At 58.8% G+C, this 25,544-nt stretch overlaps 8 protein-coding genes across 8 annotated transcripts; 1 reads left to right on the forward strand and 7 right to left on the reverse strand.

The window, feature by feature from the left end:
* Positions 1-447: 447 nt before the first annotated feature.
* Positions 448-885, reverse strand: PUNSTDRAFT_32370 (uncharacterized protein; the record flags this gene model as incomplete). The annotated part of the gene is made up of 1 exon (XM_007382680.1): positions 448-885. A coding segment is annotated over one exon (438 nt), but the record flags the coding sequence as incomplete, so codon positions are not given.
* Positions 886-2,743: 1,858 nt separating this feature from the next.
* PUNSTDRAFT_143031 (uncharacterized protein) lies at positions 2,744-6,685 on the reverse strand (the record flags this gene model as incomplete). The annotated part of the gene is made up of 8 exons (XM_007382681.1): positions 6,146-6,685; positions 6,011-6,094; positions 5,892-5,957; positions 5,680-5,835; positions 3,791-5,624; positions 3,212-3,738; positions 2,889-3,155; positions 2,744-2,842 (listed from the first exon to the last, which is right to left on the reverse strand). Exons 1-8 carry the CDS (start codon positions 6,386-6,388, stop codon positions 2,744-2,746), a joined length of 3,276 nt encoding a protein of 1,091 aa, XP_007382743.1. The 5' UTR covers positions 6,389-6,685.
* A 709-nt stretch (positions 6,686-7,394) lies between these two features.
* PUNSTDRAFT_143032 (uncharacterized protein) lies at positions 7,395-10,458 on the reverse strand (the record flags this gene model as incomplete). The annotated part of the gene is made up of 4 exons (XM_007382682.1): positions 7,395-8,481; positions 8,536-8,936; positions 9,181-9,747; positions 10,098-10,458. 4 exons carry the CDS (start codon positions 10,456-10,458, stop codon positions 7,717-7,719), a joined length of 2,094 nt encoding a protein of 697 aa, XP_007382744.1. The 3' UTR covers positions 7,395-7,716.
* Positions 10,459-11,048: 590 nt separating this feature from the next.
* Positions 11,049-11,502, reverse strand: PUNSTDRAFT_66142 (uncharacterized protein; the record flags this gene model as incomplete). Its single annotated transcript, XM_007382683.1, has 3 exons — positions 11,049-11,097; positions 11,216-11,354; positions 11,433-11,502. Coding segments are annotated over 3 exons (258 nt in total), but the record flags the coding sequence as incomplete, so codon positions are not given.
* A 1,021-nt stretch (positions 11,503-12,523) lies between these two features.
* PUNSTDRAFT_125707 (Opi1-domain-containing protein) lies at positions 12,524-15,278 on the reverse strand (the record flags this gene model as incomplete). The annotated part of the gene is made up of 8 exons (XM_007382684.1): positions 12,524-13,055; positions 13,109-13,659; positions 13,734-13,862; positions 13,917-14,000; positions 14,057-14,265; positions 14,321-14,564; positions 14,617-14,870; positions 15,155-15,278. 8 exons carry the CDS (start codon positions 15,276-15,278, stop codon positions 12,701-12,703), a joined length of 1,950 nt encoding a protein of 649 aa, XP_007382746.1. The 3' UTR covers positions 12,524-12,700.
* A 2,278-nt stretch (positions 15,279-17,556) lies between these two features.
* On the forward strand, positions 17,557-19,468 carry PUNSTDRAFT_66753 (C-terminal kinesin; the record flags this gene model as incomplete). The annotated part of the gene is made up of 7 exons (XM_007382685.1): positions 17,557-18,216; positions 18,274-18,347; positions 18,395-18,464; positions 18,518-18,631; positions 18,685-19,248; positions 19,298-19,369; positions 19,421-19,468. The coding sequence occupies 7 exons, from the start codon at positions 17,557-17,559 to the stop codon at positions 19,466-19,468; spliced, it is 1,602 nt and encodes a 533-aa protein (XP_007382747.1).
* A 268-nt stretch (positions 19,469-19,736) lies between these two features.
* On the reverse strand, positions 19,737-20,994 carry PUNSTDRAFT_43863 (uncharacterized protein; the record flags this gene model as incomplete). Its single annotated transcript, XM_007382686.1, has 3 exons — positions 19,737-20,002; positions 20,075-20,253; positions 20,318-20,994. 3 exons carry the CDS (start codon positions 20,992-20,994, stop codon positions 19,737-19,739), a joined length of 1,122 nt encoding a protein of 373 aa, XP_007382748.1.
* Positions 20,995-21,155: 161 nt separating this feature from the next.
* On the reverse strand, positions 21,156-24,730 carry PUNSTDRAFT_119958 (uncharacterized protein). The gene is made up of 2 exons (XM_007382687.1): positions 23,451-24,730; positions 21,156-23,307 (listed from the first exon to the last, which is right to left on the reverse strand). Exons 1-2 carry the CDS (start codon positions 24,545-24,547, stop codon positions 21,378-21,380), a joined length of 3,027 nt encoding a protein of 1,008 aa, XP_007382749.1. The 5' UTR covers positions 24,548-24,730; the 3' UTR covers positions 21,156-21,377.
* Positions 24,731-25,544: the final 814 nt, after the last annotated feature.

The following is a 25,544-nucleotide window of genomic DNA, read 5'->3' on the forward strand; positions in this document are numbered from 1 at the left end:
TACCAGCATCGGAACCGTCACCTTCCACCGCGAGCGATCGACGGGGCGCCTGATGACCAGCACCTTAGGCCATCTTGTCCTTAGCCAGGATGATCCTTGACGCAAGTATTCCGAAACCAGTTTCTTGACGTTGGTCCGATTCGACTGCTGGAACGACCGGTTTGCGTTGCCATGCGAAGCAGCTTGTTTCCCCTGATCATTTGTAACGTTTGTATCGGTGACGTGTGGCGCCCGAGGGTCGGGGTTCGTAATCTGCTGCTCTACATCCTTCTCTTGTGAAGTCACCGGGGGAACCTTCAAGTTTCCGAATAGCTTGTCTCGCGCTGCCTGTACGATCCGCGCACCGACAAGCTTCTTTGGCGCTTTCTGCACGGCCGCGAGCACGGGCTGCAATCTTTTCATCCAGAACGGCTTTGCCCGAGAGGTCACGCGATCTATCAGAAGCGTTGCCTCTACCACGGTCCAAGCGAGAGGGCTTCGGTAAGGGCAATCCGTCCTGATTGTTGGCAAGACAAGCATAGCGACGACGCATAGCAGCGTCAATCCCACCACCGAAGCGACTAAGCGTTGAATGACAGTGCTGAGGGTATGAAGGAGGACGATCAACCCGGCGAAAAAAAGGATCAGAGATATCTGCAGTAAGGCCGGAAGGGCGGTGATGATGCCTTTCACTTTCCAACGCCGGAAGCCGTCGTAACGGCACGCTCGCCTATGCAGTGCCAAGTCGTGGGGAGCAACGCGAGTCCATGAAAGGTACTCCCGAAGCCATTGCTTTGCGAAGAGTCCGATCAGGACCGGAGCCAGTGCGAACAGCAGACTCGTATACCAGAGGGCATTGACGACAATCACGGAGTGAGGTGGTGTGAAAGGAGCCGAGGGCGACGGCGCAGAAGTTGCGTTCACCGGCGAGCCCACAGCGATGCCGTGAAGCTGCCTGGATAAGTCACCGAGAATCTGAGCAGAAAGCTGAGTGTTGTCTTGCTGCAGCTGTGGGTACACTTGCGCAAGGAAGGCCGTGAGAATGGCAGAGAACAGGCCCGCCTGTGAGGTCCACATGATATGAAAACGCATCTCGACGCGACAGGTGGAAACGCACAAATATCAGCAGGTTGTCGATGTCGGATGCGTATGCTTCGACCATGGCAGTATCTTGTATCTTGACTCTTTCGTACATCAACATCCAGGGATCTTGGGGAGCAATAGGAGTCGGAGCTGAGGTGTGGTGACTATATGCTTGTGGGACGGGCATCTGAGGCCATCCACGGAGGCAGATGAGCGATTGTACGATGGAATAACGAGAGCACACACCGGCACAGCCATGTCTTCCAACATAACAGGGTACTCCGCTTGACTCTAAGATCCAACTCACGTTACAACGCATGAAGGTGCACCAGATCTGTTTCGTATGCGCACCATGTCGGCTTCGTTTCTTATACGGACTGGTTCTCCGGTTTCCTCGTTTAATACCCAAGAACCACGGTCAGGAGCGCTGGCGTAGTTCTAGTGCAGTGTCATACATCGATTGGTCGGCGATGGACGAAATCATACTCCTATTTCCGGTGCCGAGGAGTCGCTACTGACGGGACTGTAGGTCCTCTGCGTTGATGCCTCATCGTCTCGGTCTTGAACAGAGGGCCGCAGGGTAGGTGTGGGAGGCGCCGAGTTACCGTGCTCACGGACGTAGTTGTTGTGCCAATCCCGAGCGTTTTCGAGAAACACTTCGTAAGGCGACAGCGAGGCCGCCGGGTTCATAATGAAAGAGGCGAGATGGATCCAAAGCAGTCGCGCACACGGGTATGGTAGGCTGGAGATGCAATGGAGCTCACCGCACTGACGGCAGACAAAGACGCCTTTGGAAGCGGAAACGTGTGAACGAAATCGCGGGGCGACAGCATGGCGTAAGGAACACAAGGTCGAGGTCGTCGATGTACAGCCTACAGGCCCGGGTGTGTTCCTCGCCCTTTTGTCAATGCAGACCGCGTCGACGACACACGCGCGGTCTCAGATCAGAGTATTTGCGAGCAGACTGAGGATTTCTTTCTGTTATCGATAGCTGAAACGCTGGAGGTCTGTGGGTCCAAGGGCAACGCGGACAGCAAATCCGTAGGCCATATACTTTAGGAGTCGCTGGGGATCGGAGCACAAAGAGTTGCCGAAAACGAAACAAAACCCAGAGGAAGAATTCACACGCTCTGCCTGTCCAGCTGTTTCCGGTTTTCTCGACAGCGTCTTGGACTGTAAGTATCACGTACTTCGATCATCACCATGCCGTTGCGAGAGCGCTGTGAACAACCAGTGGACCAAACACCTCTTAGCGCGTCCCCATGCAAATTAATTCAGGTCTCGTGAATAATGATTCATGTTAAGCTACAGGTCGGTACTATACATGTGGTCGAATCGGGTTTCGGGGTCAAGCGCATATGGCTACATCATTGAAAGTCACCGCATCTTCAAGTTGGCGGCAATGTTCCGAAATATGATTCCATGGTATGCGAGCTTGATACATAACTTGACTCAGAAGGCGCCGTGGATCGTATTGAAGCCGTCGTGGATCGTACTGAAGGCGCCGTGGATCGTGGTGACGGTGTTGCTTGCCATGACTCTGCTATTCCTTGTTCTGATGCTAGACTTGATTCGGAAGCCGTCACGGATCGTACCGAACGTGTTGCTTGCCCCGGTTCCGCACCTGATGCCGTAATTGATGCGGATCGTACTGCAGGTGTGCTGAGCATGGTCTCTTGTCCTACGTCCACTGCTTGCCCGGGGATCGTTGCTGGCCTGGGGATTCCAGGCCCGGGGACAGCTGCTGGATCAGGAACTGCTGCTTGCCCGAACACTGATACTGGTAGTGGTTCGGGAATCGCTATTGGCCCAGGAAACGCCACGACCCCGCTGGTCGCTTCTGGTCCAGGCGTCGCCGCTGGCCCTGGAATGGGCATCGCCATAGAACCAGGAGTCACTACAGGTTCGAGCATCGTTGCCTGCCAAGGTAGTGCTGGGTTTGGGTCGGGCACTACCGCCGGTTCGGCAATCGCTGCTTGTCCAGGTGTCATAGCCGGCTCAGCTACCGCTGCCGGTTCAGACGTTGCATCCTGCCCGGAATTCGCTTCTGGCTCAGGCATTGCGACTCGTGGAGCTTCATCCTCCTCCTTTTTCTGAACGTGAAGGTAAGCATGAGACGCGACGGTGAAGCGCAGCCATAATTACGGACCACTCGTTTCGGCAACAGTCCGTTTTTCCAGATGAATCTTCTGCGTTGCTTCCTTGCCCAATCATCGCGCGCGATGTGCTGCGCCATGAAATCTTCGTATTCCGGTTTGAAGAGATTAATAAGGTCCCTTGCGATGCATTCATCTAGGATCGAAGGTAGTTTGCTGGGAATAGCGTCCTTGTGGCGTCCGCAGAAGAGGATGAAGCGGGGCATGAAAGGATTACTGGGACCAAATTTGGGTTCGAAATGATGCGGAATGCTGTATGTTGGCCGTGCAAGCTCGTCCTCCATCAATTTCTGCACTTTTTCCAGGAGTTGTCGGACCGCCTTCTGTACCCGGGCCCTCTCAGTGTGCTGAGCCGTTGAAAGCTCCATTGATACGGCCGCGTTTACAATAGACCAATAATGCCAAGGAGGACCAGCCCAGAATGAGTGTGATATCGTCTTTTCTTCCAGCCGTTTCTCGACGACCGTGAACCATTCTGTGGCGAGTTTTAAGATCGCGAGGAAGTCGTCGACTTCGCAACCTGAAGACGGCGGTCAGTCAAGTGTGATGAAATAGGAGAGGATTCTACTCACGGATAGTCTCTACGGCAATCAAGACATCATCGAGGAGGCTAAGACACACTTGCGGCCCATAATGATGCTTGTCATCCTTGGGCCACAGCAACGCTTCGTGATTCATAGATACCCGGAGAAGGAGGCGAACGTATTTCGTGTGGAGATTGCTTCTGCGGTGGCATAACATCCGGAGGAAGCAGAGGCTCACAGCGTACAGACACTGCAGGTTGTCTTCGGAGAAGGGAGACGCCTTCGTAGGCAGATCGGGGGGCACCCCATGGTCCAGCGCAGCTTCGATATCATGGCACAGCAAGTGAAACATCGTGGCGCGTTCCCGGGGGTCAATAGCGGAGACTTGCTTGTTAACTATTTTAAGCGCTTCCGGCAACTGACTCAGCTGGCCGTATCTCCAATCCTGTCGGATCCCATAGTGAAATATTTCCCACATGTGGTCGTTGAGTTCGAGGGAGCCGGAAGTCTTGTAACCGAGGTGCCCAGCGATGGCCAACCAGGACGCGCATAGGCGCCGGTACGGACTGTCTTCGCCCTCGAAAAGGCTGTTCTTCTTCACTTCCTGCTTATCGAGGATGTACTGGAAAGAAGAGAGTTCGTTTATACATCGTACCAGGAATGTCTCGCTAAAATTTTCATGTGAAGCGACCCAGAGGAGTGTTCGGCATTTCCATGCGACGTCGTAGACAACACCTTGCATAGACGGCACCTCAGAGTCCCTTCTGTCCCAAGTATGGCCCAATCCTTTAGGGCGTATGTGGATTTTCAATTCAGTACTAGTTGAACCCGTGCTGTGACCAATCGTCCCTGGAAGTGGCGCGTGGTTTGCCACCACGATCTTTGGTTCACCATTGAGCCTGGCGAGGAACTTGGTCTTGATCCGATGGATCCAGTCCTTAGGTTTTGTCTCGAACTTGTACAGTCGATCACGACTTTGGAACCAGAACCGTAGTCGGCGCCATCTATCCTTGGAAGAATGGGGGGACTGCTTCTCCACATCGGCGTCGTTGCGTGTACCAGACCCGGGTCCGGATGGATGCGCATGTGATGCCGCCCTGTTTTCGCTCCGAGATACGGGTCCCGTCCCAGCCCCCGATCCAGTTCCAGCTATCGCGTTCGTCTCATTCTGTGGTCCACCCTTCGTCTGACCCTCCGAATCGTCTTTCTGGGGTTCTGATTCATCCTTCGCCTTCGGGCTTTTCCTCCAGGACGCAATGCTCCGGAAAGAACTCTGAAGCGCAATCGCAACGCGTACTAAGGTCCAAGCGAGGGGACTTCGGTAGGGGCAGTCCTTTCTGAAGGCGGGTAGCACGAGAACGGCCACAACACAAAACATGATCGCCCCCACCGCCGCAGACACCACGATCATAAGAGTGTCGCTGAGGCTCTTCAGGAGCACGATCAACCCCGCGAAGAAGAGAACCAAGGAAAGTTGGAGGAGTGCCGGGAGGGCAGTGGCGATGTTGCCCACCTGCCACTTCTGGAAGGCGTCATGACGGTACTCGCGCCTGTGCAACGCAACATCATGAGGGGAAATGCGGGTCCAAGTGATGTACTCTCGAAGCCATTGCTTGACGAAGAGTCCTAGGAGAACAGGGGCCAGTGCAGAGAGGAGGCTCATTAGCCAGAGAGCGTTCACAATGATGAAGGTTCGAGACGGCGTAAAGGGAGCCGATGAAGAGGGTGCCGAGGTAGCGGTTGCAGCCTGGTTAGTAGAGATGTTCTGGAGCTGCCTAGATATATCGCCCAATATCTGGGCCGAAAGTTGGGTATTGTCTTGCTGCAATTGGGGATACACTTGCGATATAAAAGTCGTTAGGACGGCCGAGAAAAGGCCTGCCTGTGACGCAGACCATGTCAGAACAACCTTCGACTGGCGAACAGTTGCAACGCACAAATATGAGCAGCCCGTCAATGTCGGTGGTATAGGCTTCCACCATGGCGGTATCCTGTGCCATGACTCTTTCAAATATCGTCCCCCAGGTATCTTTAGCACCGCTCAAGGGGTCATCAATGCCTTGATAATGGGGTTGCGGCACGGGCATTGATACCTGGTTGCAACATCGATAAGTGAGCTGACCGATTGAGGAGAGAAGCCGTACGTCACCTTTGATGCGATGTGATCTAGAGATGCTTGCGAGTCCGGGGGAACATCGGGTAGCACTTCCTCGTCCTAAATCATCGTCACGATACGGCTCGCCCTGTGCATGTATTCTGATCGCGTACCTCCGGGGGACTTGTTGGGATCCACGGCCCGTTCAGGCTGTTCCTTATATACGAACGGTCATCGTTCGGAGGGGGGGTTTCAAACTAAGGCATTGGTGAGGCGATGAGCCAGGTTTCCTGGAAATCTGGACGAACTGGTCTGGTCTGAGTCGTTTCGTCCGGCTGCGCCTCAGAGGGGGTATTGGAGCGAATCATTCCCGTATCTTCTGCCTGGTCGCCTCGCGGGCCTTCGAGCATGATAAGAAAGTTAGGGGGAATCGGAGAAGGATCGGGATGCTGACGTTCGCTCTCTTCGTCCCGGACGTGATTCGGTGGACTCGGGGGGCGGCTCGGATGCTGAACATCGACGTTGACCTCGGTGTCTTCAACCTGGTTCATGATGGGGGAGGCGAAGCGGACTCGAAGCAGCCGTTACTCCACGGCGGGAGTTAATGTAGGCTGCAGAATGCGGGATAATGCCTTCGCATGAATGATGGAGGCAAAATGGTGACCACACCGAAGCCAACGCGACGTGTGAACAAGACCGCAGGGCGACAGCATTTTGTAAGGAATGCATGGCCCTCGTTCCAGCCTGGCGAATCCGCCATCAGGTGCATGCTTAGTGTCGCGCGCGTCGAGGAGATCGACAGCCTCTTGCTGCATGGTCTACGAGAGCGTTGAGGCATGCCAGAGCAGAAATCCCGCTTGGAGGAAACAGAATCGATGCCAGTGAGGTGGTTTGTGGGTCCAGGGCTGATGGCGAAATTCTGTGGGTCCACGGAGCGGGAAAGACCCTGAAGTGACCGGAAGATGAACAAAGCCTCCCTCGGATTGCGCGTAATCGCCGCCCGTCTCATCTCCCACGTCAAAACTCAGCCTTTGTCTCCGCGAGTATATGCAACGCTCCAAGCCTCTATGCTGTCCCTGCTATCGCCTTCATCCTGGCCAGGAAAAGCTGTCAAGGCGGCAGAAAAGGGCGAGGTGCGCGTTTTACGTCGCTGGGGTTGTATGGCGGATCGAGACAACTACTGATACACCCCAACAATCATATGTTCCCTCTGTTTTTCCCCCGAGAAGTCCAGGACGGACGGTGAAGCAGAAGGTGTAGCAAATGACATTACACGGTGTTCAAGTACAGTAACGAGTGAACGAGGCACTGATAAAGGGCACGCATCGACGCCGTACACTGTGGAAACCAGTGGCAAATGAACAGAAATATATACACTACAAAGATAGACGAAAGGAAGGATTACAGAGGCGGGACAACAAATGAAGATAAGATAGACGGCCGCGCGGTTTAGGCGACGACCACCCGCCGGGGATGATCATATAGCGAATATATGCAATGATAGAGGAGGCGTACAGTCAAGAGCAAAATGGGGGACAGACGGAAGGGGGGAGGGGGGGGAGGGGGCGCGAGCAACGAAACAAAGAGCGAGAGCGAGAGTGGGTACGTGGTCGATGCCGTCACTGAGCGGGGCACTTGGCGCAGCGCGAAGGAGAGGGAAAGTCATGGATGGAGGCGCATAGATAGCTATAGAACAAGCATAGGTCCCTGTCCTGGGGAGTAATAGATGCCGATAGATATAGGCAGCGGGCACGTTGACCGTCCGACTACGCATGCGCATAGTCGGCGAGACGGGATTTTGGGTGTCGGGGAAGCATGAAGTCGAGGCATATGGTGGCTGAATCGTATCGCGAGGATCAATGTCTATGAGCTGAGCATTCTAATCTCGAGGCCCCTGCGGAGCTCCAGCCTCCATGACGGGCCACACCGGCTCGCGTCTATCGTTATCCTGCCTCGCATTGAGCGCCAATGGCATCGACATCGGCGCCGCAGAACTTGAACTCATCCGCGCGAGCGCCTGCTGCTGTTGCTGCTGATGTTCTCCCATCCGAGCCAGGGCTTGCTGCTGCTGGTGATCGGGCGAGACCCTCGGCATCTGCTGCGACTGCTGCTGTTGCGGGTGGTGCATCCCCATTTGCGGGAGAGACTGCTGCGCTTGGCTCTGGGACGTGTAGACTTGTGAGCCGACGCCCCTCATCTCGTCCATGCCGCGTTTCAGCCCGAGCATCATCCGATCGGTCTTCTCCAACATCTCCTCCAACTTTCGCTTCTGTTCCGACAGCTCGAAGTAATGCCTCTCCATCTCCACAACACTCGGTACTCCGGAATGCATGCCACCCATCATATGATGCGGGGGAGACCTCGAGCGACCCATGGCGGGACTGGGCACGCGACCACCATAGAAGCCTGGCACAGGAGGGAGGCCGAACTGGGGTCCAGCACCACCTGCCATTGCACCCATAGGTGAGTCCGTGCGGCTGGGAACAGACCCAGAACGCATATAGCTGGATGGCCCACCAATTCCAATGCCACTATACATGCCCCCAACGCCAGCCGCGAGGGCGGCATTCAAGGGCGGGAGATCGAATCCATACCCGCCCCCATGAGGACCCGGCGAGGGTTGATGGAACATGCCAGCATTGCGCTGTGACCAAGGATGGTCAGCAAGGGCAGACGTACCAAACACAAAACTACTAACCAGGCGCTGCTCAGTAGTTGAAGGGGATGAGCGGGCAGCCCGACGCCTTCCATAATCATCGTCATCCTCGTCCATGTCATCGTCATCTTCGATCTCTGCCTGCCTAGTCGCACCCCTTCGCGGCCTCATACCGGACCGTCCCACGGGCTCCATAGGTCGCGACCTCCTGGCGCGTTTTCTCTTGGGTTGTACCTCCCGGTCATCCTCGTCGTCATCCTCGTCGTCTCCTGAACGATCGTGGCCACGGCCAACAGAAACGAGAGCTTCGGCGGCGGCTTGGTCCGTCATACGATCCCGTTCTCCCTGTGCACCCGCGGCCGCAGGCACACGCTTCCGTCGCTTAATAACCGCTTTTTTCATAGAGTTGGGCCTATGAGTGCCGTGGAGCTTGAAGTAAAGACCTGCGCAAGGTGATGGGTGAGCACAGCGTCCAACACGTCGAAAACCATGGGGAACGGCAAGGGGATCCGTGTGAGTAATCTGATTAGATACAATGTCGAGGACGTGCAAATCATCGCACGGGCCCGCGCGCAACCGAGGAGCCGTTTGTGGAATGACCACATGGACCACATGCACGACGCTCGGTTAATTCCGGGAACGCGAAAAGTGGAGCCTTCGCGTCCCGACTACTGAAAAGACACTCACCGCACGCGTTGCAGATGTTGTTTCCGACGTCATCGCGCCTCCATAGCGGCGTCGTGCTTGTACCACAGTTCGCGCAGCTGAGAGCGCCTACGGCGCCTTTGCCGGCAGCGCGCGCATTTTTCTGCTGACTTGCGCTAGGCGCCTCCGCTTCGGCTTCGCTCGCAGACTGGGCGTTCTGAGCGACCTTGTTAGGAGATTCCTCGCCCTGCTCTGCAAGACGCGCGTTCAGCGCGTTGTTGTACGTCGGGCAGCCGGAGCACGCCTTGGAACCGCCGGTGCCGTCGCATCGACCGTCCCCAGGACAGGTCCCGTGGCTTTGCGCCGGATCCTCGGCGGGCACAGGAGGTAATTTACCGTTCATGGCGTTCGCGTCCGTCGAGGACTTGTGCTGCTGTTGCGTGGCTTGGGAGGGGGAGACAGGCGACATCTGCCGCAGGGAGCTACCGGTGACCGGGGCTGATGTAGCCGAGGAGCTCGTAGAGTCCCCTTTGTTCGGTGGGAGAGAGGGGGTGGATGTACGACTGAGGGACGAGGGTCTTGGCACGCGTCGCGACTTGAGATAAAGGCCTGCACATCATCACAAAGTGAGATGAAACGAAGGTATGGTCAGCTACTGGAAGCATGGACGGGTCGATAGTTGCGAGGAGATGGAGATTCGGCACGCAATCTGAGCGAGGTGATCCGCCGTTTTCGCCCAATAACAGACCCGGAATCGATCGAACATGCAGAGGCAACCCGATAGACAGGCGATAGCCTCGCCATGGACGCGCGTTCAAGGTTCGATGTTGCGGTCTGGTCGAGCGAAACGGGGCGGATAACACGCATCTGCGTGGTCCCCTTGAGGGACACGTGGCGGGCCAACCAGTGCAGGGTTCCAAATACCGAGGGCGCGCAAGGGGTTGGCTGATGGGACTCACCGCAGGCGTTGCATATCGACTTGCCCTCGGCGTCGCGTCGCCAGAGTGGGGTTGTCGTCGTCCCGCAATTCGTGCAGGAAGGCGTCACCGGTGCGGTGCTCGTCGGGTCGGGGGTCGGATTTGACGCGGGAGCGGACGCGGTTGGTGAGGCCGGCGCGTTGTCGTCGGTTCTATCTGCGTCGGGGGGTGGTCGCTCCTCCCTGGGTGTGTCCTGCCTGGGATGCGGTTGTGGTTGGATGCGCGGGGGGGACGGCTGCTTGTCTTGGTCGAAGCGGGCGGGGTGGTCTGGGAACTGCATCTTCCCGATGGCCGCGAGGGGCGTGGAGGGCGATATGCCGTTGAATATCGCGACGGGAGACATGGTGGAGGGGAAGGAGAGGCGGAGGCGGACGGTGGTGGTCGCCGCTCGGAGAGGGGCAAGATGAGATTGCACCAGACGGGGTCGAGGCGAGGTGGAATTACGTGACCCGGCTCTGATAACGGTCGGAGTCAATTCCCGCCCAATCAGGCGCCGCCAATTTGCGGCGGTCCCCTCCCATCTTTCGCCTCCATCTCCTCCTTTTGCACCGCTCAAACGGCCCCAGCCCGGCCAGATTATTTCGGACGCGGGCGGCTGATGCATATCAGCATACGCCCTCAACGTTGCCCCCAGAAAGCCTCAGCATTCGTCCAGATCAGGGTTTCTCCGTAGCCGATAAGATTACCTGCTGGCGATGGGAAGCTCCGATCATCGCTTCGCAACCAACTCCGTTTCCATATCAGTCTCACGCAGCCGCAGTGGGTCTCAGACTCCGTCTGTCCGCCGCGGACGACAAACACGAAATTTGCACGGGTAGTACAGGGCAAGCCATGAGGTGGCATGGGTCATGGATTTTGGGCATGCAGGCGTGGGCGATGTACCATAGACAACAACACAGCGGTAGCGTAAAGAAGCGAGAACGTAGGAGTGATTTACGCCTCGGTAGATTTCGAAACCTTCTTCTTTGCCACCGTGTTCTCCCTGCGGGAGAATCGACGTCAGCCCGATGGTACAAGGGCGGCAGGAGGAAGACACGTTGCGACGGCATGGCTCTGCGCTTAGCGGAGCCGCCGTCATGAAGATCAGACGTTACACCCACCTGAAGCCGTTCTTGAACCGCCGGGAGACCTCCTTGAGGTACCTCATGCGTCCAGTGCCGGTGGTCTTTCGGCGCTTCGCCTTCTGGCCCCACTCGTACGACCGGAGTTTGGCGGAGGGGTATCCGCACTGAGCGCACTCTGTGGGCAGAGTGTCAGACACCCCTTCGGGAGGCGAAGCAGCGCTCTCCGTCCAAGACGCAAGACCTTGACACTCACCCTTGTGCTGCCTGTGGAAGGCACGGCGGCCGCAACGCCGGCAGAGTGTATGCGACTTTGTGTGGCGCTTACTACGGGTAAACAGTTAGGAAGGAGCGACGCGGGTGTCCTGGAGCGATCGAACTTACCCGAAGGACGAGGTACCTATTCATGGCGCAGATTCGTCCATTATAATTTTCGGAATGTTCGACCAGCACAATCAGAGGGAGTGCCAGGAAGAAACGCAGCAGAACACAGGATAATCGGGTGTTACGATGAGTCCTGGAAGTATGCCAGACGCGCAGCAGGAACGAACCTTTGGTCTATAAAACAAGCAAGTTGTCAGTCAAATGTTCCGACATAGCAACCCCCAATGCTGCTGGAGCCATAGTCCAACATCCCAGAATCTCCACTGGTCCCCCCGATGTCAGACCCGACCGACCATTCTCCGTCATCCATCCTTCAGTCCTGCAATCCATCACTTCCGACTCCTCCTTCGCTTGCAAAAGTCCTCGATGCACTCCTTCCGCATCGTACAGGGCTCCAGCAGCATTTCAGCACAGGTTGAGAGCTCACCATCTCGCCGTCTTGAAGGGATCGTAGGGTTTTGACGTCCGAAAAGGGAAGGCACGGATGGACTTTGGCCAAAGGCACGTGATCTGGAGTTGAAGGTTTCGGCGCTCCTTTCTCTCTACTTTTCAGTGTCTATACCCTCTACTCGGGTTCGCCTTCAAGATTATAAAGATGTTCGATGAGGATGATTCATACGCTGTATTGAGTCTCTGCTTGTCCCGATGCAAATGCCTTGCTCTGTAACGTTCATCAACATCTGCCATCGCATTAGTATGCCCTCATTGACGGACGTCGGTGATACAATGTTAATTGACATTGTGCACACGCATAAACGTTCCAAGTTGGTTGGTGCGCGCAGTGACATGGCAGCAAACTCTGCAGACGACAGGAACAGGCATCAATCGATGCCCCTACGCTGTAAGGCGTATTGTTGCGTGAACATTATTACCTCCGCAGTAAGTAACACTCCTCAAGATAATGTGCACGGCATCCGTACCGGAACAAAGAGACCCCATGTTCATATATAGCAAACGGAGAATCAGGGTTCCAAGCGAGGAAAAGCGTGTTTGTCTGCCCCTTAACAGCGATCGTATAGTACAACAGCAATGAGAAGCCCGTTGGCGAATAACGAACAGGCCTAGTGCATAGGCATAATATGTTCACCGTTATACTTATCCCAATATGTCGAAACCATCGTCCATTTCGTCCGGTCGTGATTAGCCGCCTCCTTCGGCCTTCGCGTTTCCGTCCTCGTCCATCGCGTCGCCCTCGCGTGCTCTTTCCGCGATATCAGGTAATGATCCCGACGCCATCCTCGGAGTCACCGTCGCGGAGCGTATGCGAAGCTCGCTCAGCCTCTCCACTTCGTCCACGGGTAGGTGGTGCAACACGTCTCCTTGGTTCATCATGGACGGTTGCGTTCCCGCGAGATGGATTGCGTCGAGAGGAGGCAAGTGCATGCTCGCACCACTGCCCGGTATGGGCGGCATATCATCCGGATGATTCGCCTCTTGTGTCCCTTGACCAGGCTGCTGACGTTGAATGCCAACGGCACGCATTCGTTCAATCCAGCTGGTGGCGTATTGATCAGTATGATTATAAGGGAATGGGCAAAAGAAACGTACGTATCCGCCTTATCCAAGCTGTCCTTGACAACTCCGGTCACACTTCTCATCATGTCCAAGCTCTCTGTAGCCAGCGACAAGATTTTCTGCGCGGCGTGCGTAGCCTGCGACACCGGCACTGCCGCAAAGCTGCCCTCTCCCCCTTCTCTGCCTTCCGTAGCGCCGTCCGCACTCCCGGCCAACCTTGACGGCCCTGCACCAGGCGTTGATGATGACGCCGCCTCAGCCAGCACCTCTAGACTTGGCATCTGCATTTGTCCGACTCCCCGGTTCATCGAGGTGAGGTCTGTTGCGCTGCTCACTCTGGAGTGCAGTGGACTAGACGGCGCAGTGGACGTCGGTGACGTCGGCCGTGAGTACGGAGTTGTCAATCCATGACGAGCTGCATGTGCAGTGGATCGCGACGTGGGCGGAGACGTCTTAGACGACCCCGACACCTCGTGCCCATGTGGGTGCACACCGTGTCGTGCAGGGCGCGAGGTAGCTGGACCGCCGCTCCCGCCTGCTGCGCGTGCCCAGCGTTGAGGAAGAGTCAATATGAAGCCTCTGACCTAGTAGATATGCAAGAATTAAACGGTCAGAAAACAAAAAACCGAGGAGATAAACTGGGAGACGTGATACGTACCCGACTACGCGCAGGCTCGGGCAGAGCCCCGCCACCATACTTGCTGACCACGTCGACCGCTTGGCGGATAGTGCTCACCAGGTCGCGTTTGACGCTGTTCAGAGTGCGCATATGTTCGGGCGAAACGGTCTATAGTGGATGGTGAGTATTGATCTGCGAATATAGGATACCGGCTAAGGCTACCTCGTTGCCGCCAACCCGGTTTTGGAGCGAGGCCATGAACTCGCGAAGGACCAGTATTTGCGCGTCAATGTGGGCAGTTGCATACTGGGAACAAGAATGTACGTCAACCAGACAAACTCTTGAAGGAGATGCTCGCTTACCCCTAACCAGCTGAGCGCGTACCTCAACCGCCTCAAGTTGTCATCCGACACGGTGACGGCTGTACCGATGCCACCCGCTTCGAGCAGAACGGTGTGCCACAGAGGTCGAGGAGCCACCTCTCTTGAACCGTTAGCTTCGCTCGGCGAGGCTGTTGGAGATGCTGAATCTGTTGAAAGAGATTGCATCTGATGTGATGCAGATGCGTCGTCTGGATGCCCTTCTGTTAAATGGAAATGCATTTGTAAGGTAATGAAGACTCGTACCCTGTCCCGAAGCAATATGTAAACCGAGCCCCTCCTCCCGATCTGGGCCCTTGCTGCCCCTTTCAACTGTCGCATCCCCACCTCTCTCAACAGACAGTTCTCTTTCGTCGTTTCGACTACTGGACTGATGGTCCAGTGTGGGGCGCTGCTCTTGAGAGGATGATGCTCTTCGGCTATAGCCTAGCCTGTTTATCACCGGGCGCGAAATGGTCGAGATCGAGGACTCGACGATCCCAGCACCATACTGGTGATAATCAGCATCGATAACTCGTCATGGCGCTGGGATACCAGCTCACATTAACGATGCGGGATGATGCTTTGCCGTGCTCGTACGCCCTAAGCGCTGAGTTAACAATGGGGATGCTGGAGACTCTGGCGAGATAATCCGCGTTTTGTCCGTGCCCGTTGCTTGGCGTCTGATGCATTGGACGATCAGGGGTATAATCAAGCGATATGTTGGAGGCGGCTGCTTGGTCGAAGATATAGGTGTTTGAGGACTGCAGAGGCGTGGGCAAAGATGATGCCGTCGGCGAGCTGAACGAGGATGAGGCTAAAGACAGCGCGGGGGTGGTGTATGACGACGATGCTGGCTTCGTAACTTCATCAAGGACAGGTTTAGACGCGCCAGCACGTTCGGGTGAGGATATGCGGCGGTGTTTCCGTTTGGGCGAGCGGGATCGCGAGGGGGGCATAACGAGAGAACCGCGTGGGCATCGAATCGCAGTACGACCGTTATAGCAGAATACAACAGTGACGCAGGAGAAACATATGGAGAAGAATCCGTTGCGCTCAGCCAATGGTTTACGTTGGGGCAAAACGCAAAATCGTACTCACCATCGTGTTCCGCCTCTCGTGTACTGGGTTTTCCGTCCACGCTCCTCGTCGCGCCGCGGGTGCGCATGTCGCCCAGAGCGCGCACGGCGATGCGCACACTTTCGTCTGCGTCGTCGAGCGACATCTTGCAATAATGATGACTATGTGAGTTTAGTGAGGCGCAGGGACCGAGATGAACGGGAGGTGCTATCGTAACGTTGGGGTGAATGGATGTTTTCACGTGAAAACTTGAGCACGCGGAGCATGTGAAAAACAGTGCCCAATCTTATCTTATCGCAGTCCACAAGCCTAGATCGTTCAACGTTCAGTAGTGGTAGCGTACGAACAGCACGATGTACATGAGGATACGAAGAAGACGTAAGTATACAATCAGCCATGCCAAGACTCCATATGAGTTCACACGTTTCCCCAAGTGCGCAGATCAAGCAGCGGTGTTAATCTGCAAGCCGTACGAAGTCATCAATATTTGCACGAGCACAAGAGCAGTGAAATCAAGAGCTTACAGCCGACGTAGTGGCGGTTGCCGGAGCAGTGGCCGTAGAGGAGCAGAATGTCTGCAATTCATGATGATGAGATGAGGTCCACATGCATCGCAAGCTACTCACGGGACAGCCACTGGGGTTGATGGTGCAAGTCGAGCAACCGAAGCAGGGGGAATACGGGCCTATTTGGCGGGCAGATAGAGAGCTCATAGAGAGCTCCTGTGCAGCTGATGGTCCAGATGCGTGAGTAGCGCCGATTACTGTAGCGAAGACCGCAACAACGAGGTGGACGTTGCGTATTTCCGAGACGAGGGTGTGTGGGAGAAGCTACTTCGGCGCCCTTGGCTCATTCTGCTAGACGTTGAACTCCTTTTATGAGATCCGACTGGGAAATAAACAATGAATCCGGCATCAGGCACAGGCAACGGTACTACGTATAACAGGGGTGAACGTACGTAGTGGATCAATGTCAGTTGACACTGTCTGGGGAACCGTATTTTGACATGGTAAATCCAGAGGGATTTGGCGCGGTACCTGTCCAAAGAATAGGGCCTTGGCGCGGTACCTGTCCAAAGAATAGGGCCGCCCTTTGCTTCATTCCCATGCACTGACTGGGTCGGATAGTGCCAGGGCCTTGCAAGCATGAGCGCTCCCAGTTAGAGGATAAACCATGCCCTATAGTAACTAGTTATTAGACGTGCTTGGAGGAGAGTGGGCGCACAGTAAGGCCAGCCTCTCGTCAGTGCTTGTTCGACCAACCAGTAGCAGTTCAGTCCAGGGTTTGCGGAGTCAGGTCGGATCGTCGGACTGGGAGATGATGCGGAGTTCTCGTTCTTGATACGCCTTGGCCCCGACCTAGGGCGATGGGTGAAAGGCGGGGTAAAACTTAGACAGAACTTCACTTTTGATCTGAAGGAAACGACCCTGGGCGAATGGGTCGCTGCTAGCCCCTGGATCACGCCCGGTCAAGAGCTGGCATCGTCGATCCTCAGAGCCAGCATTCCAGGGCCCGTATTAGAGTATAACGCACAGTGTCGGTACCACAACAGCCTTGATTCGGTCCCCGAAGTATCGCCATCAGTATGAGAGATTCGAGAAACCTATCGCAATGCGCGGGAGGATTCGATACGGACGCGAGCTCACGGTCCAAAGCGACCGATAATGAGTGGGGAACCAACAGCTTGGAGGTTTTGTGGGCCCAGGGAGATCGCAAGTTTTCTCCGCGATTCAAGAGAAGCTGTTGCAGGACATCTCTTTTCCCGTAGTATACTGGACGTACAATATGGCCGGTACCAGGGCTCATATTTTTCACCCTTGCGCAAGCTCCCGGAGCTTCCGAATGCACCACCCAGTGTGTTGACGTCGACAACGGCTACGAGCGTCCGCTGTGTTACTATCTGTAAGTCGCGCCGACGCGCTCTCACGTGCAGAGCGCGGTCACGGGACGAGGAACCAACTCCCACGACCATGTCCCGCCTGCCGCGGCTGCGTTCGTCGCCCGAGCCGACAGCCTATGCGCCCTCCATCGCGAATGCGGAAAATATGCAACCCTCAAGACTAAAGAGAAAATCCCCCACCGACGACGAGGCCCAGGATCAGCCGCGGAAACTCCCCGCCATTTCCAGGCCAGGCGCGTTGGGACCGAATCGGACGGCGACGAATGTGCCGCGATCTTCGAACAACCTCACGGTCCCCAAAGCGCCAAGACTTGCTAGCTCGACAACTGCCTCCAGCTCAGCGCGGACCGTGCCTGCTCGCAGGACCGTGAGCAGCGGAAGCGTGCCCAGTACGACTGGTGCGCGACGGCCAGTAACGCGGAGCACCACGGCCGGGAACGATGCCGCCCTCAGACAACTGCAGGATCAAGTGTCCTCCATTGAAGCCGCGCGGGCCGCAGATAGCGCTCGGCTAGCGGAGGAGATGGACGCCGAGCGAACCAAGGTCACCCAGCTGCAAGCGCAGATGACGATCACCAGGAACCAGGAGCTCAACCAGCGGCGCGAAATCGACTCCATGATCGAGGAGCTTGATACGATGCGGAAGAAGCACGCGCGAGAGGTCATGGATCTTGAGATGGATATGAGGAAGAAGGACCGAGAAAACAGAGAGCTCCAGGAGGATCTCAAATGCTGCCGATCCGACCTTGCGCGAGAACGGGAATCCGTCTCGCAGCTCAAGGCCACCGTCGCGAGCCAGTCTACGGCGGACCTCACGAAGGCCGCCCAGATGCATGCTCTGCAGGCGCAGCTGAGCGCTCTTCAATCCACCTATTCCACTGCATTGTCCCAGATCGCGCAGCTACAGCTGGAGGTGGAGACTGTGCAGAAGGAGAAGGAGCGACTAAGGAACGAGGTCATCGACGGCGAGATGGTGCGGAGGAAACTCCACAATACTATCCAGGAGCTGAAAGGCAACATACGGGTGTTCTGCCGAGTTCGCCCGGCGCTTGCAGCTAACGAAGAGGTCGCTGCAATAACGTTCCCAGATCCGCTTGACCACAAGGAGATCGTGGTCGCCTCCTCCTCGGAAAGTGCGATGGGCAATGAACGCAAAGAGACATGGAACTTTACCTTCGACAAGGTCGGTGATAACTTTTGGTACGACTGATCCTTGCCCGAAACTTAGACGATTTCCCAGGTATTCGAGCCTCCTTCTACGCAAGCGGAGGTGTTCGAAGAGATTTCGCATCTTGCTCAAAGCTGTGTTGACGGGTGAGTAGTTGTCTGCCGTGTCATCAACGTCGCTGACGACTGCATAGCTACAACGTTTGCATTTTTGCTTATGGGCAGACCGGCAGCGGCAAATCGTTCACGATGGAGGGCGGGATCGTAAGGCTGTCTCTATCTCCTACGTACAATCCTGTGCCCTGACGTAGATACAGACAGACTCCACGGCTGGTATGATTCCACGGGCGGTAGAGCAGGTCTTCCGAGTCGCCGAAGACTTGAAGTCGAAGGGCTGGGAATACAAGATGGAAGGGCAGTTCCTTGAAATTGTGCGTCTTCTCTCATTGGAGGTTTGGAAATTTTCCTGAACCTACTGTGCCAGTATAACGAAACCATCAACGATCTCCTTGGTCACGGCGAACTAGACAAGAAGAAGCACGAAATACGACATGACGCCAAGAACGGCACGCGCGTCACCGACGTGAACGTTGTGCCGCTGCGCTCCCCGTCGCAGGTTCGGACGCTGCTTGCCGCGGCGCAGTCCAGGCGGACGGTAGCCGCGACGCTTATGAACGAGCGATCCTCCCGGTCGCACTCCGTATTCACTCTGCGGATCTCTGGCACGAACGCGCAGAACGGCGAGAGGTGCGAGGGGTGCCTGAATCTCGTCGACCTCGCCGGCTCGGAGCGGCTCAACGCGAGCGGTGCGGCCGGGGACAAGGATCGGTTGCGTGAGACACAAAACATTAACAAGAGCTTGAGCGCGCTCGGCGACGTGATTGCGGCTTTGGGAGAGCGAGGAGCCAGCGGCGATGCCGCGAAGCACATTCCTTACAGGAATTCCAAGGCAAGAAGTCCGAATGTCGCGTCCTTGCCACATATTGACTCCCTCGTTCAGCTCACGTACCTGCTGATGAACTCGCTCAGCGGCAATTCAAAGACGCTCGTGAGTAGTTCAGCGTCCTCGCCTACCCAGGAGCTGACCGTCCTGCCAGATGATTCTCAACTTGTCGCCTTTGGCCGCGCATCTGAACGAGTCTCTGTGCTCACTGAGATTTGCCACCAAGGTTGGTGATGGAACCACACGGAGTGAGATATGGCCTAACCCGTTTCTTCAGGTGAACAATACCATGCTAGGCACTGCAAGGAAGCAGCTACGCAATTGAGGCGGCACGAGCTAGCGCCATTATCGTAATTTATTTGCCCTTTCGTGGGGGATCCTCGCTTTCTTATCGACAGCAGCGCATATTTCTTGTCCGTTTTCACCATGATTTGTAGCAGAATCCTGAACCTTCTTATTATTCGATTGCTTCCATTGACAAGCATGGTTTCAGTTGCGAAGAACGAAACGGCATGGCTTAAATCCGACCATTAAGATGTCGTGCGACAGCAACAACAGAAGATACGACAACCGTCATCACCAACGTCCACAAGTTAGTCCCAGACCAGCTTGCCCGACGCGTCCACGCTCGCGGTCATCCCACCGCTCGGGGTTTTCGCGCTCGTCTTGAATTGCTCCGCCATGCGTGCGCGCTCGACCTCGCGCTTGTGCTTCGCGAGCAGCGCCTGCCTCTGCGCCTCGGCCTCAGCCTTGGCCGCCTTTTGCGCCTCGTGCTTGGCAGCGTTCTGGCGCTGTTTCTTCGTTGGCGCTTCCGAGGCGGCGGAGGGTGTCTGGGTACCAGAAGATGGCCGAGTGTTCTCTGTGAGATCGCGATACCGTCGTCAGTACGACGCAGACGTATGAGAAAGGTGGAGAGATAAGATGCACTCACTCGGCTTTTTGCTCTTGACGACTCCCCAGCCCTCATCGTCGCCCTCGCCGTCCGCCTCCTCCGCCACCCGAACGTCCTCGTAGTCGCCCCACGAGAACCCAGCGGCCGGCTTCTCGTCCGGGCGCGGCTGCACCCGCATGACGCGCGCGATCGTGGGGTAGTCGGGCGTCTCGAGCATGCTGCGTACGTTCGCGGTAGGTCAGCCATCTTTCTGAGGAGGAGGGTCAGCGCCAGGGCACGCACTCGTCGACACCCGTCTTGCGGGGCCTCGGGAGGAGCTTCTCCGCGAGCGTCTTGCGCTCGTCCGCAGCCGGCGGCTCGCTCTCCTCGTCCGTCCGCTCCGTGGTCGGCGTGGTCGTGCCCGTCACGGAGGTCGTGATCGCGTCGCTCGCGCCCACGTCGGCCGTCGACGGCGGCGCGGCGGGCGGCGGGGCGTCGCCCGCGGCCGCGCGACCGCGCCGACGCGACTCGACGCGGGTCCACTGCTCCTCCCTCGCGGCGCCCTTGCCCTGCGCGTCCTGCGGCTTCGGGGTGGAGGGGCCCGCGCCGCCCTCGCTCGCAGCGGCCCCCGCGGCCTTCTTCGTCTTCTTCTTCTTCGGCTTCTTGGCCGCGGCGGCGGACAGCGCGTCTGACCCGTCCTCCGCCGCGGTCGACGTCGACCCGAACTCGCCGGGGACGACGGGCGGGAAGGGCACGACCGCGGGCTGAGCTGCTGCTGCTGCAGGCTGAGCGGGGGCGGACGACTTGGCGGCCGCGCCCTTCTTCTTCTTGCCCTTCTTGCCGGCCGCTGCAGCCTTCTCGTCCGCTAGCGCCGCCGGTGTGGACGCGGGCGGAGAGTCGTTGTTGAACTGGAGGTACGCGACGGCGACGGTGCCGACGAGAACGACGGCGGAGAGGGCGAGCTCCGTAGAGAAGTTCATGGCGTGGCGGCGGGTGGTGGATCCAGAAACGAGCGACGGGGGAGAGACGGTGTGTAACGTGCGTAGCCGAGAATAGAGAGTGGTACGCCGCTGCGCGCACGGCAGACACGTCTCACACCATTCGCTCATGTGACCAGCAGGACCAGATAGCGATATTATTTATTCGCATTGCAGGCTACTATGTATAACACGCAGGCAGGAACAGGCAGGGGTTGTGGGCGGGTATACGAGGAACGTGCGATTATACAGACGCGTAAGAGGAGCAGAGAGAGAGAGAGGAATGAGCAAGCGACGGAGACGGAAAACCATATAAAACACACTACTACTTTATCGCGGAGGCACGGTCATTTTTTGCTACACACAGAGGACACCGGGGCCCCGCCTCAGAAGTCGGAAAAGGTCGACAGCCGCAGGCTGTCCGACGGCAGCTCGTCGTCGCCCCCGACGCGGAGGGTGCCGCCGGCGCGATCGGAGCGCTCCAGGAGCGCGTCCCACATGCGCGCCTTCTCCTGCTCGGACCGCAGCCGCGCGGGCGACGTCCCGAGCTCGCGGAACGTGACGGGCGACGGGGCGGGGGCCTGCGAGCGCGAGCGGGACCGCCGACCGTCTTTCATCGTGGAGGCGTTGCTGGCCGTGCGAACGGCGCGGCTCTGGCGGTCGTCCTCGTTGTCCTCGTCGTGGCGCTCGCGAGAGGCGGCGACGGCCTCGAGGTCCATGGTGATCGTCGGCAGCGGCGCCAGCGGCGGGATGAGCGGCGTGGTCGGGGCCACGGCGGCCGACAAGGGCCGGCGCGGGCTCTTCGCCGGGCGCGGCGGGGGCGGCGACAGCGCGCCCAACTCGGACGCGGGGAAGGAGCCCGTGACGGGCGAGGTCGCGGGGCGCGCTCCAAAGCTGGACGTGACGTGCCGCGCGCGCTTGGTCCGCGCCGCCGCCGAAAAGTCGTTCACGGGGCCGTCGGTCGAGAACGACGGGATCTCGGGCGACTCGGAGCGGAACGCGCGGCGGGCGGAGCGCGGGGGCGCGAGCGGGGCGGGATGCGCGTCGACGGCGGAGATGGGCGGGGGCGAGTCGTCCGCTTGTCGGCTACGAGCGGCGGTGGGCGAGCGCTTCGCGGGGTCCGGGTTCTTCATGAAGCTGAGGTCGAGCTTGTGCAGCTCCTCGAGCTGGCCGGGCGGTATGATGTACTTGCCGATCGCGGCGGTGCCGTGCGTGGTGCTCTGGATCTCCTCGCCGTAAGACGAGCTCGAGGAGCGCGAGGAGACGTTGCTCTTGAAGAAGCGGGAGGAGGACGCGACGTCGGAGGACGAGATCGGGGACGAGGAGCGCGTCGTCGTGCTCGGCCGCGGTCCGGTGGTGCTCGTCGTCCGCGTCGACTTGCGTCCGCTGGACGTCGTCGGCGCCGGCCCCGACGAGCTGCGCGGGTGCACGGGCGTCCGGGGTGTGCTGCGGAGCGCGGTCATGCTCGGTCTTGGGGAGAGGTAGCGCGTGAGCGGGTTCGGGCTCGAGCCCTGGCTGTCCGACGACGGCGACGTCTGCGTGGTCGTCCGGCTGTGCGCTGGCAAGTCGCGCGGGAGCGCGGGCACCGGCGGCGGCGACACCTCCGGGCTCGCGCTGCTGTACTTGTCCCTCAGCCCGCCGGTGCTGATGCGCTTCATGAGCTTCCACAGCTTTCCCCCGGGCGAATGCTCGTCCTCCCTGCTCTCCTTGTCGCGCTGCTTGCGGAGCTTGGCCTTGGGCGTCCCCGCGCTCGGCGCACCGTTCCGCGCGGACGGCAAGGGGCTCGCGACGGCGGCCATGTCGACGTAGCCGTCGATCGACAACCGGAGCGACTTGCGGCGTTCCTTCGGCAAGCTCGCCGACCGACGCTCCTGCAGGCTCTGCCTCGGCGCCTCGGCGCGCCTGTCCTCCGTCCCGGTCCCCGACGTCGACGGCGACGACTCGCCCCGCACGTTCGCCCTCCTCCACCGCGCCGACACCTTCCGCGACAAGCTGCGTCTCACCCCGCTGCTCCCGCTCCCGCTCCCGGCGTGGACGCTCGCCGACTTGTGCGAGGGCGCGTCCCAGCCGTAGTACGCGTCCATGTTCAGTCGCCACGCGTCGTCCTCCGGCCCGCCGACGGCGACCACCTTCCCCGACGTGTTCCCAAACACCGTATAATACACCCCGGCGGCGCTCCCGTTCGAATCGCGCGAGCTTGCCGGATTCGGGCTCTGCGCGGGTCTCGTCGTCGTCGCTTCCGGCGTCTGTTCCCCTGCCAGCATGGCGAGCTGCGACCGACGTTTCTCCTGCTCTTTGTACGCGAGCATGATCGCCCTATGCACACACACACACACACACGAGATGGCGGTCAGTTATAAGACGTATAGATAAAGAGATCAAGAAAAAAAGATCCGATCAGGCCCCGACCGAAGCTGGCAACGGGGCCGTAACGGAGACGGGTCTGATGGGGGACTCACCCGGCTGGCGTGACGCTCCGCGGGAGCGGACTCTCGTTCCGTTCGGTCGGAGGGCGCGGGCTCCGGGAGGCTGGCTCGGGCGCGGTGGTGGCGCGTCGCGGACTGTGGACGGATGTGGGGAACGAGCCCGCGGTCGGCGTCGCCTGCGAGGGGCGCATGGTGCTGTGGCTAGAACGGTGTTTGAGCGCGGCCGGTCGGTGGTCCCTGTCCCTGTCCCTGTCCTTGTCCGACGGGACGGACTTTCGCGCGGAAAAGCTGGAGCGGCGGGGAGAAGGGGAAGGATCCTGGGGCTTGAGCGTGGGGGCGGCGCGCGAGTGCGATGCGGACGCGGTGTAGCTCGCCGACCGGTGCGTGCTGCGTTGCGCGCTCGCGGTGGACGAAGACGCCGTCTTGGGTTCGGCTGCGCTGGTGTACCGGCCGCGAGAGGGCCCTGCGCGGGGGACGGACGGCGGCTCGGACGCTTCGGACGGCGCGGAGCGCGTGGAGGAAGGCGCGGGCTTGCTGAGCAGGCGCTTCATGTCGAGCACGGAGGCGCCCGAGTCGGAGGCGTTGCCCGAAGACTTGCGGGAACTGGTCGGGTGGGACGAGGACAGGTAGCGGGCCGAGTAGGCTTTCAAGGCGGCCTCGGAGAGCGGGGTAGCGGCGGGGACAGACGATGCCGATGGCGTGGCCGGCGAGGAGGTGGCCGGTCGGCGGGAGCTCGAGGGTTCGTGGCGGGCGGTAGGGCGGGAAGAAGAGGCTTCTTGTGCGGTAGAAGGACGTCGGCCGCCTGAGCCGCGTTCGGTGTGGGAGGCCGCGGGGGAATGCGAGCGAGCCCTGGATGCGGAGGGGGGCGGCTGGAGGGTGGCTGGCGAGCTGGACGAGGAGGGCGAGGAGGCGGCTGGAGGGGGCCCAGAGAGGGGAGAGGCCGTGCCAGGCGGGCGAGGGCCCATCGGCGAGCTGGACTGACGAGACAAAGGCGGGCGGTTGGGCATGGGCGGTGCTCCGGGCTGAGGGTGGACGGAGAGATGGGGCAGCGAGCGATGGCTGCGAACGGAGTGCGAGGAGGAGGACCTCGCGTGGTGGTGGGCGTCGCGGTCGTGAGTGCTGTGCGCCATGGGCACGGTCGTCAGACTCAGACGCGGCTATCGCTCGACATGACGAGGGGGGCGAAGTGCTGGCGCGGTATGTCAGAGCAGGGCGTGGTATGTCGGTCGTCGCGAGCAGTGGCCGTGCGGGCGTGGCGGGAGACAAGGAGCGTGAGGATGCGTCGCGGACGCCGGGGAGCAGAGAGCGGAAGGTGGAGGACGACCGACCGCACGGACGACCGCCGCAGTTTTCTCGCTGGACGACCGCAAATTCCGAGCCCTCGCTTCTGGCGCACGTGACCCGGCGTTTGGCCACGCCCTTCCGTCCTCTCAGTCTCAGTCTCATCGTCAGACGCCTACCGTTGATGACTCGTGCGATGTACCGTATACTACTGCCCCCCGATGGATATGACTGATGTCTCGTAGCAACATCCCCTAGCGCTTCAGCCGAGGTGATGTCGTCCCCAGGTGATCGCCGCGGCAATCAGCGACCGCATTCGCTCGTCCTCGCCACCTCCAGCAGTCCAAGCACGGGCACCCACCCATCGATCCTCGCCTTCGACTTCTCCGCCTGATGTGCCGCCCTACCGTCGCCCCCTGCGATTCCCCGTTCAGCCTGGATACACCAAGCACGGGCCTCAACCCGCCGGCGGTCCAGTAGCAGCCCTCCACGCCCCAGACAGCCTCCCCCACTCACGCGGTGCTTACGATAGTCCCGAACCTTGTGCTCTCTTCCCTGCCTCTCTCCTCGAGGCAACCGCGACCCAAGTCGACGATCCCGATTCTCACGCCCAGGGTTCGCTGCCTCCGCCCGACCGCTTCCTGATGCCGCAGGGCCCGCTCTGGCCTCGCTCGCGAAGAAGCCCTCGCCCGCTTCCTTTCGCGTTGCCATCCGCATCAACGCCGCCCCATCAGCTCGACCAGATCCAGAATAATAATAAATTCATTAACGCGCCCGCGGCAGCCCACTTGGAATCATATGCCTCTTGTCTCGTCGCAATATTATTGGACGAGCCCGGTCGCCCAA

Source organism: Punctularia strigosozonata, assembly GCF_000264995.1.
Source record: "Punctularia strigosozonata HHB-11173 SS5 unplaced genomic scaffold PUNSTscaffold_5, whole genome shotgun sequence".
NCBI lineage: Eukaryota > Fungi > Basidiomycota > Agaricomycetes > Corticiales > Punctulariaceae > Punctularia > Punctularia strigosozonata.

Bases quoted from the DNA above. Each gene is read 5' to 3' on its own strand.
- PUNSTDRAFT_119958 (XM_007382687.1), bottom strand. From the start codon at position 24,547: ATGGCGCACAGCACTCACGACCGCGACGCCCACCACCACGCGAGGTCC. The intron at 23,308-23,450 runs GTGAGTCCCCCA...GTGTGTGCATAG, and splicing joins CGGAGCGTCACGCCAGCCGG to GGCGATCATGCTCGCGTACA.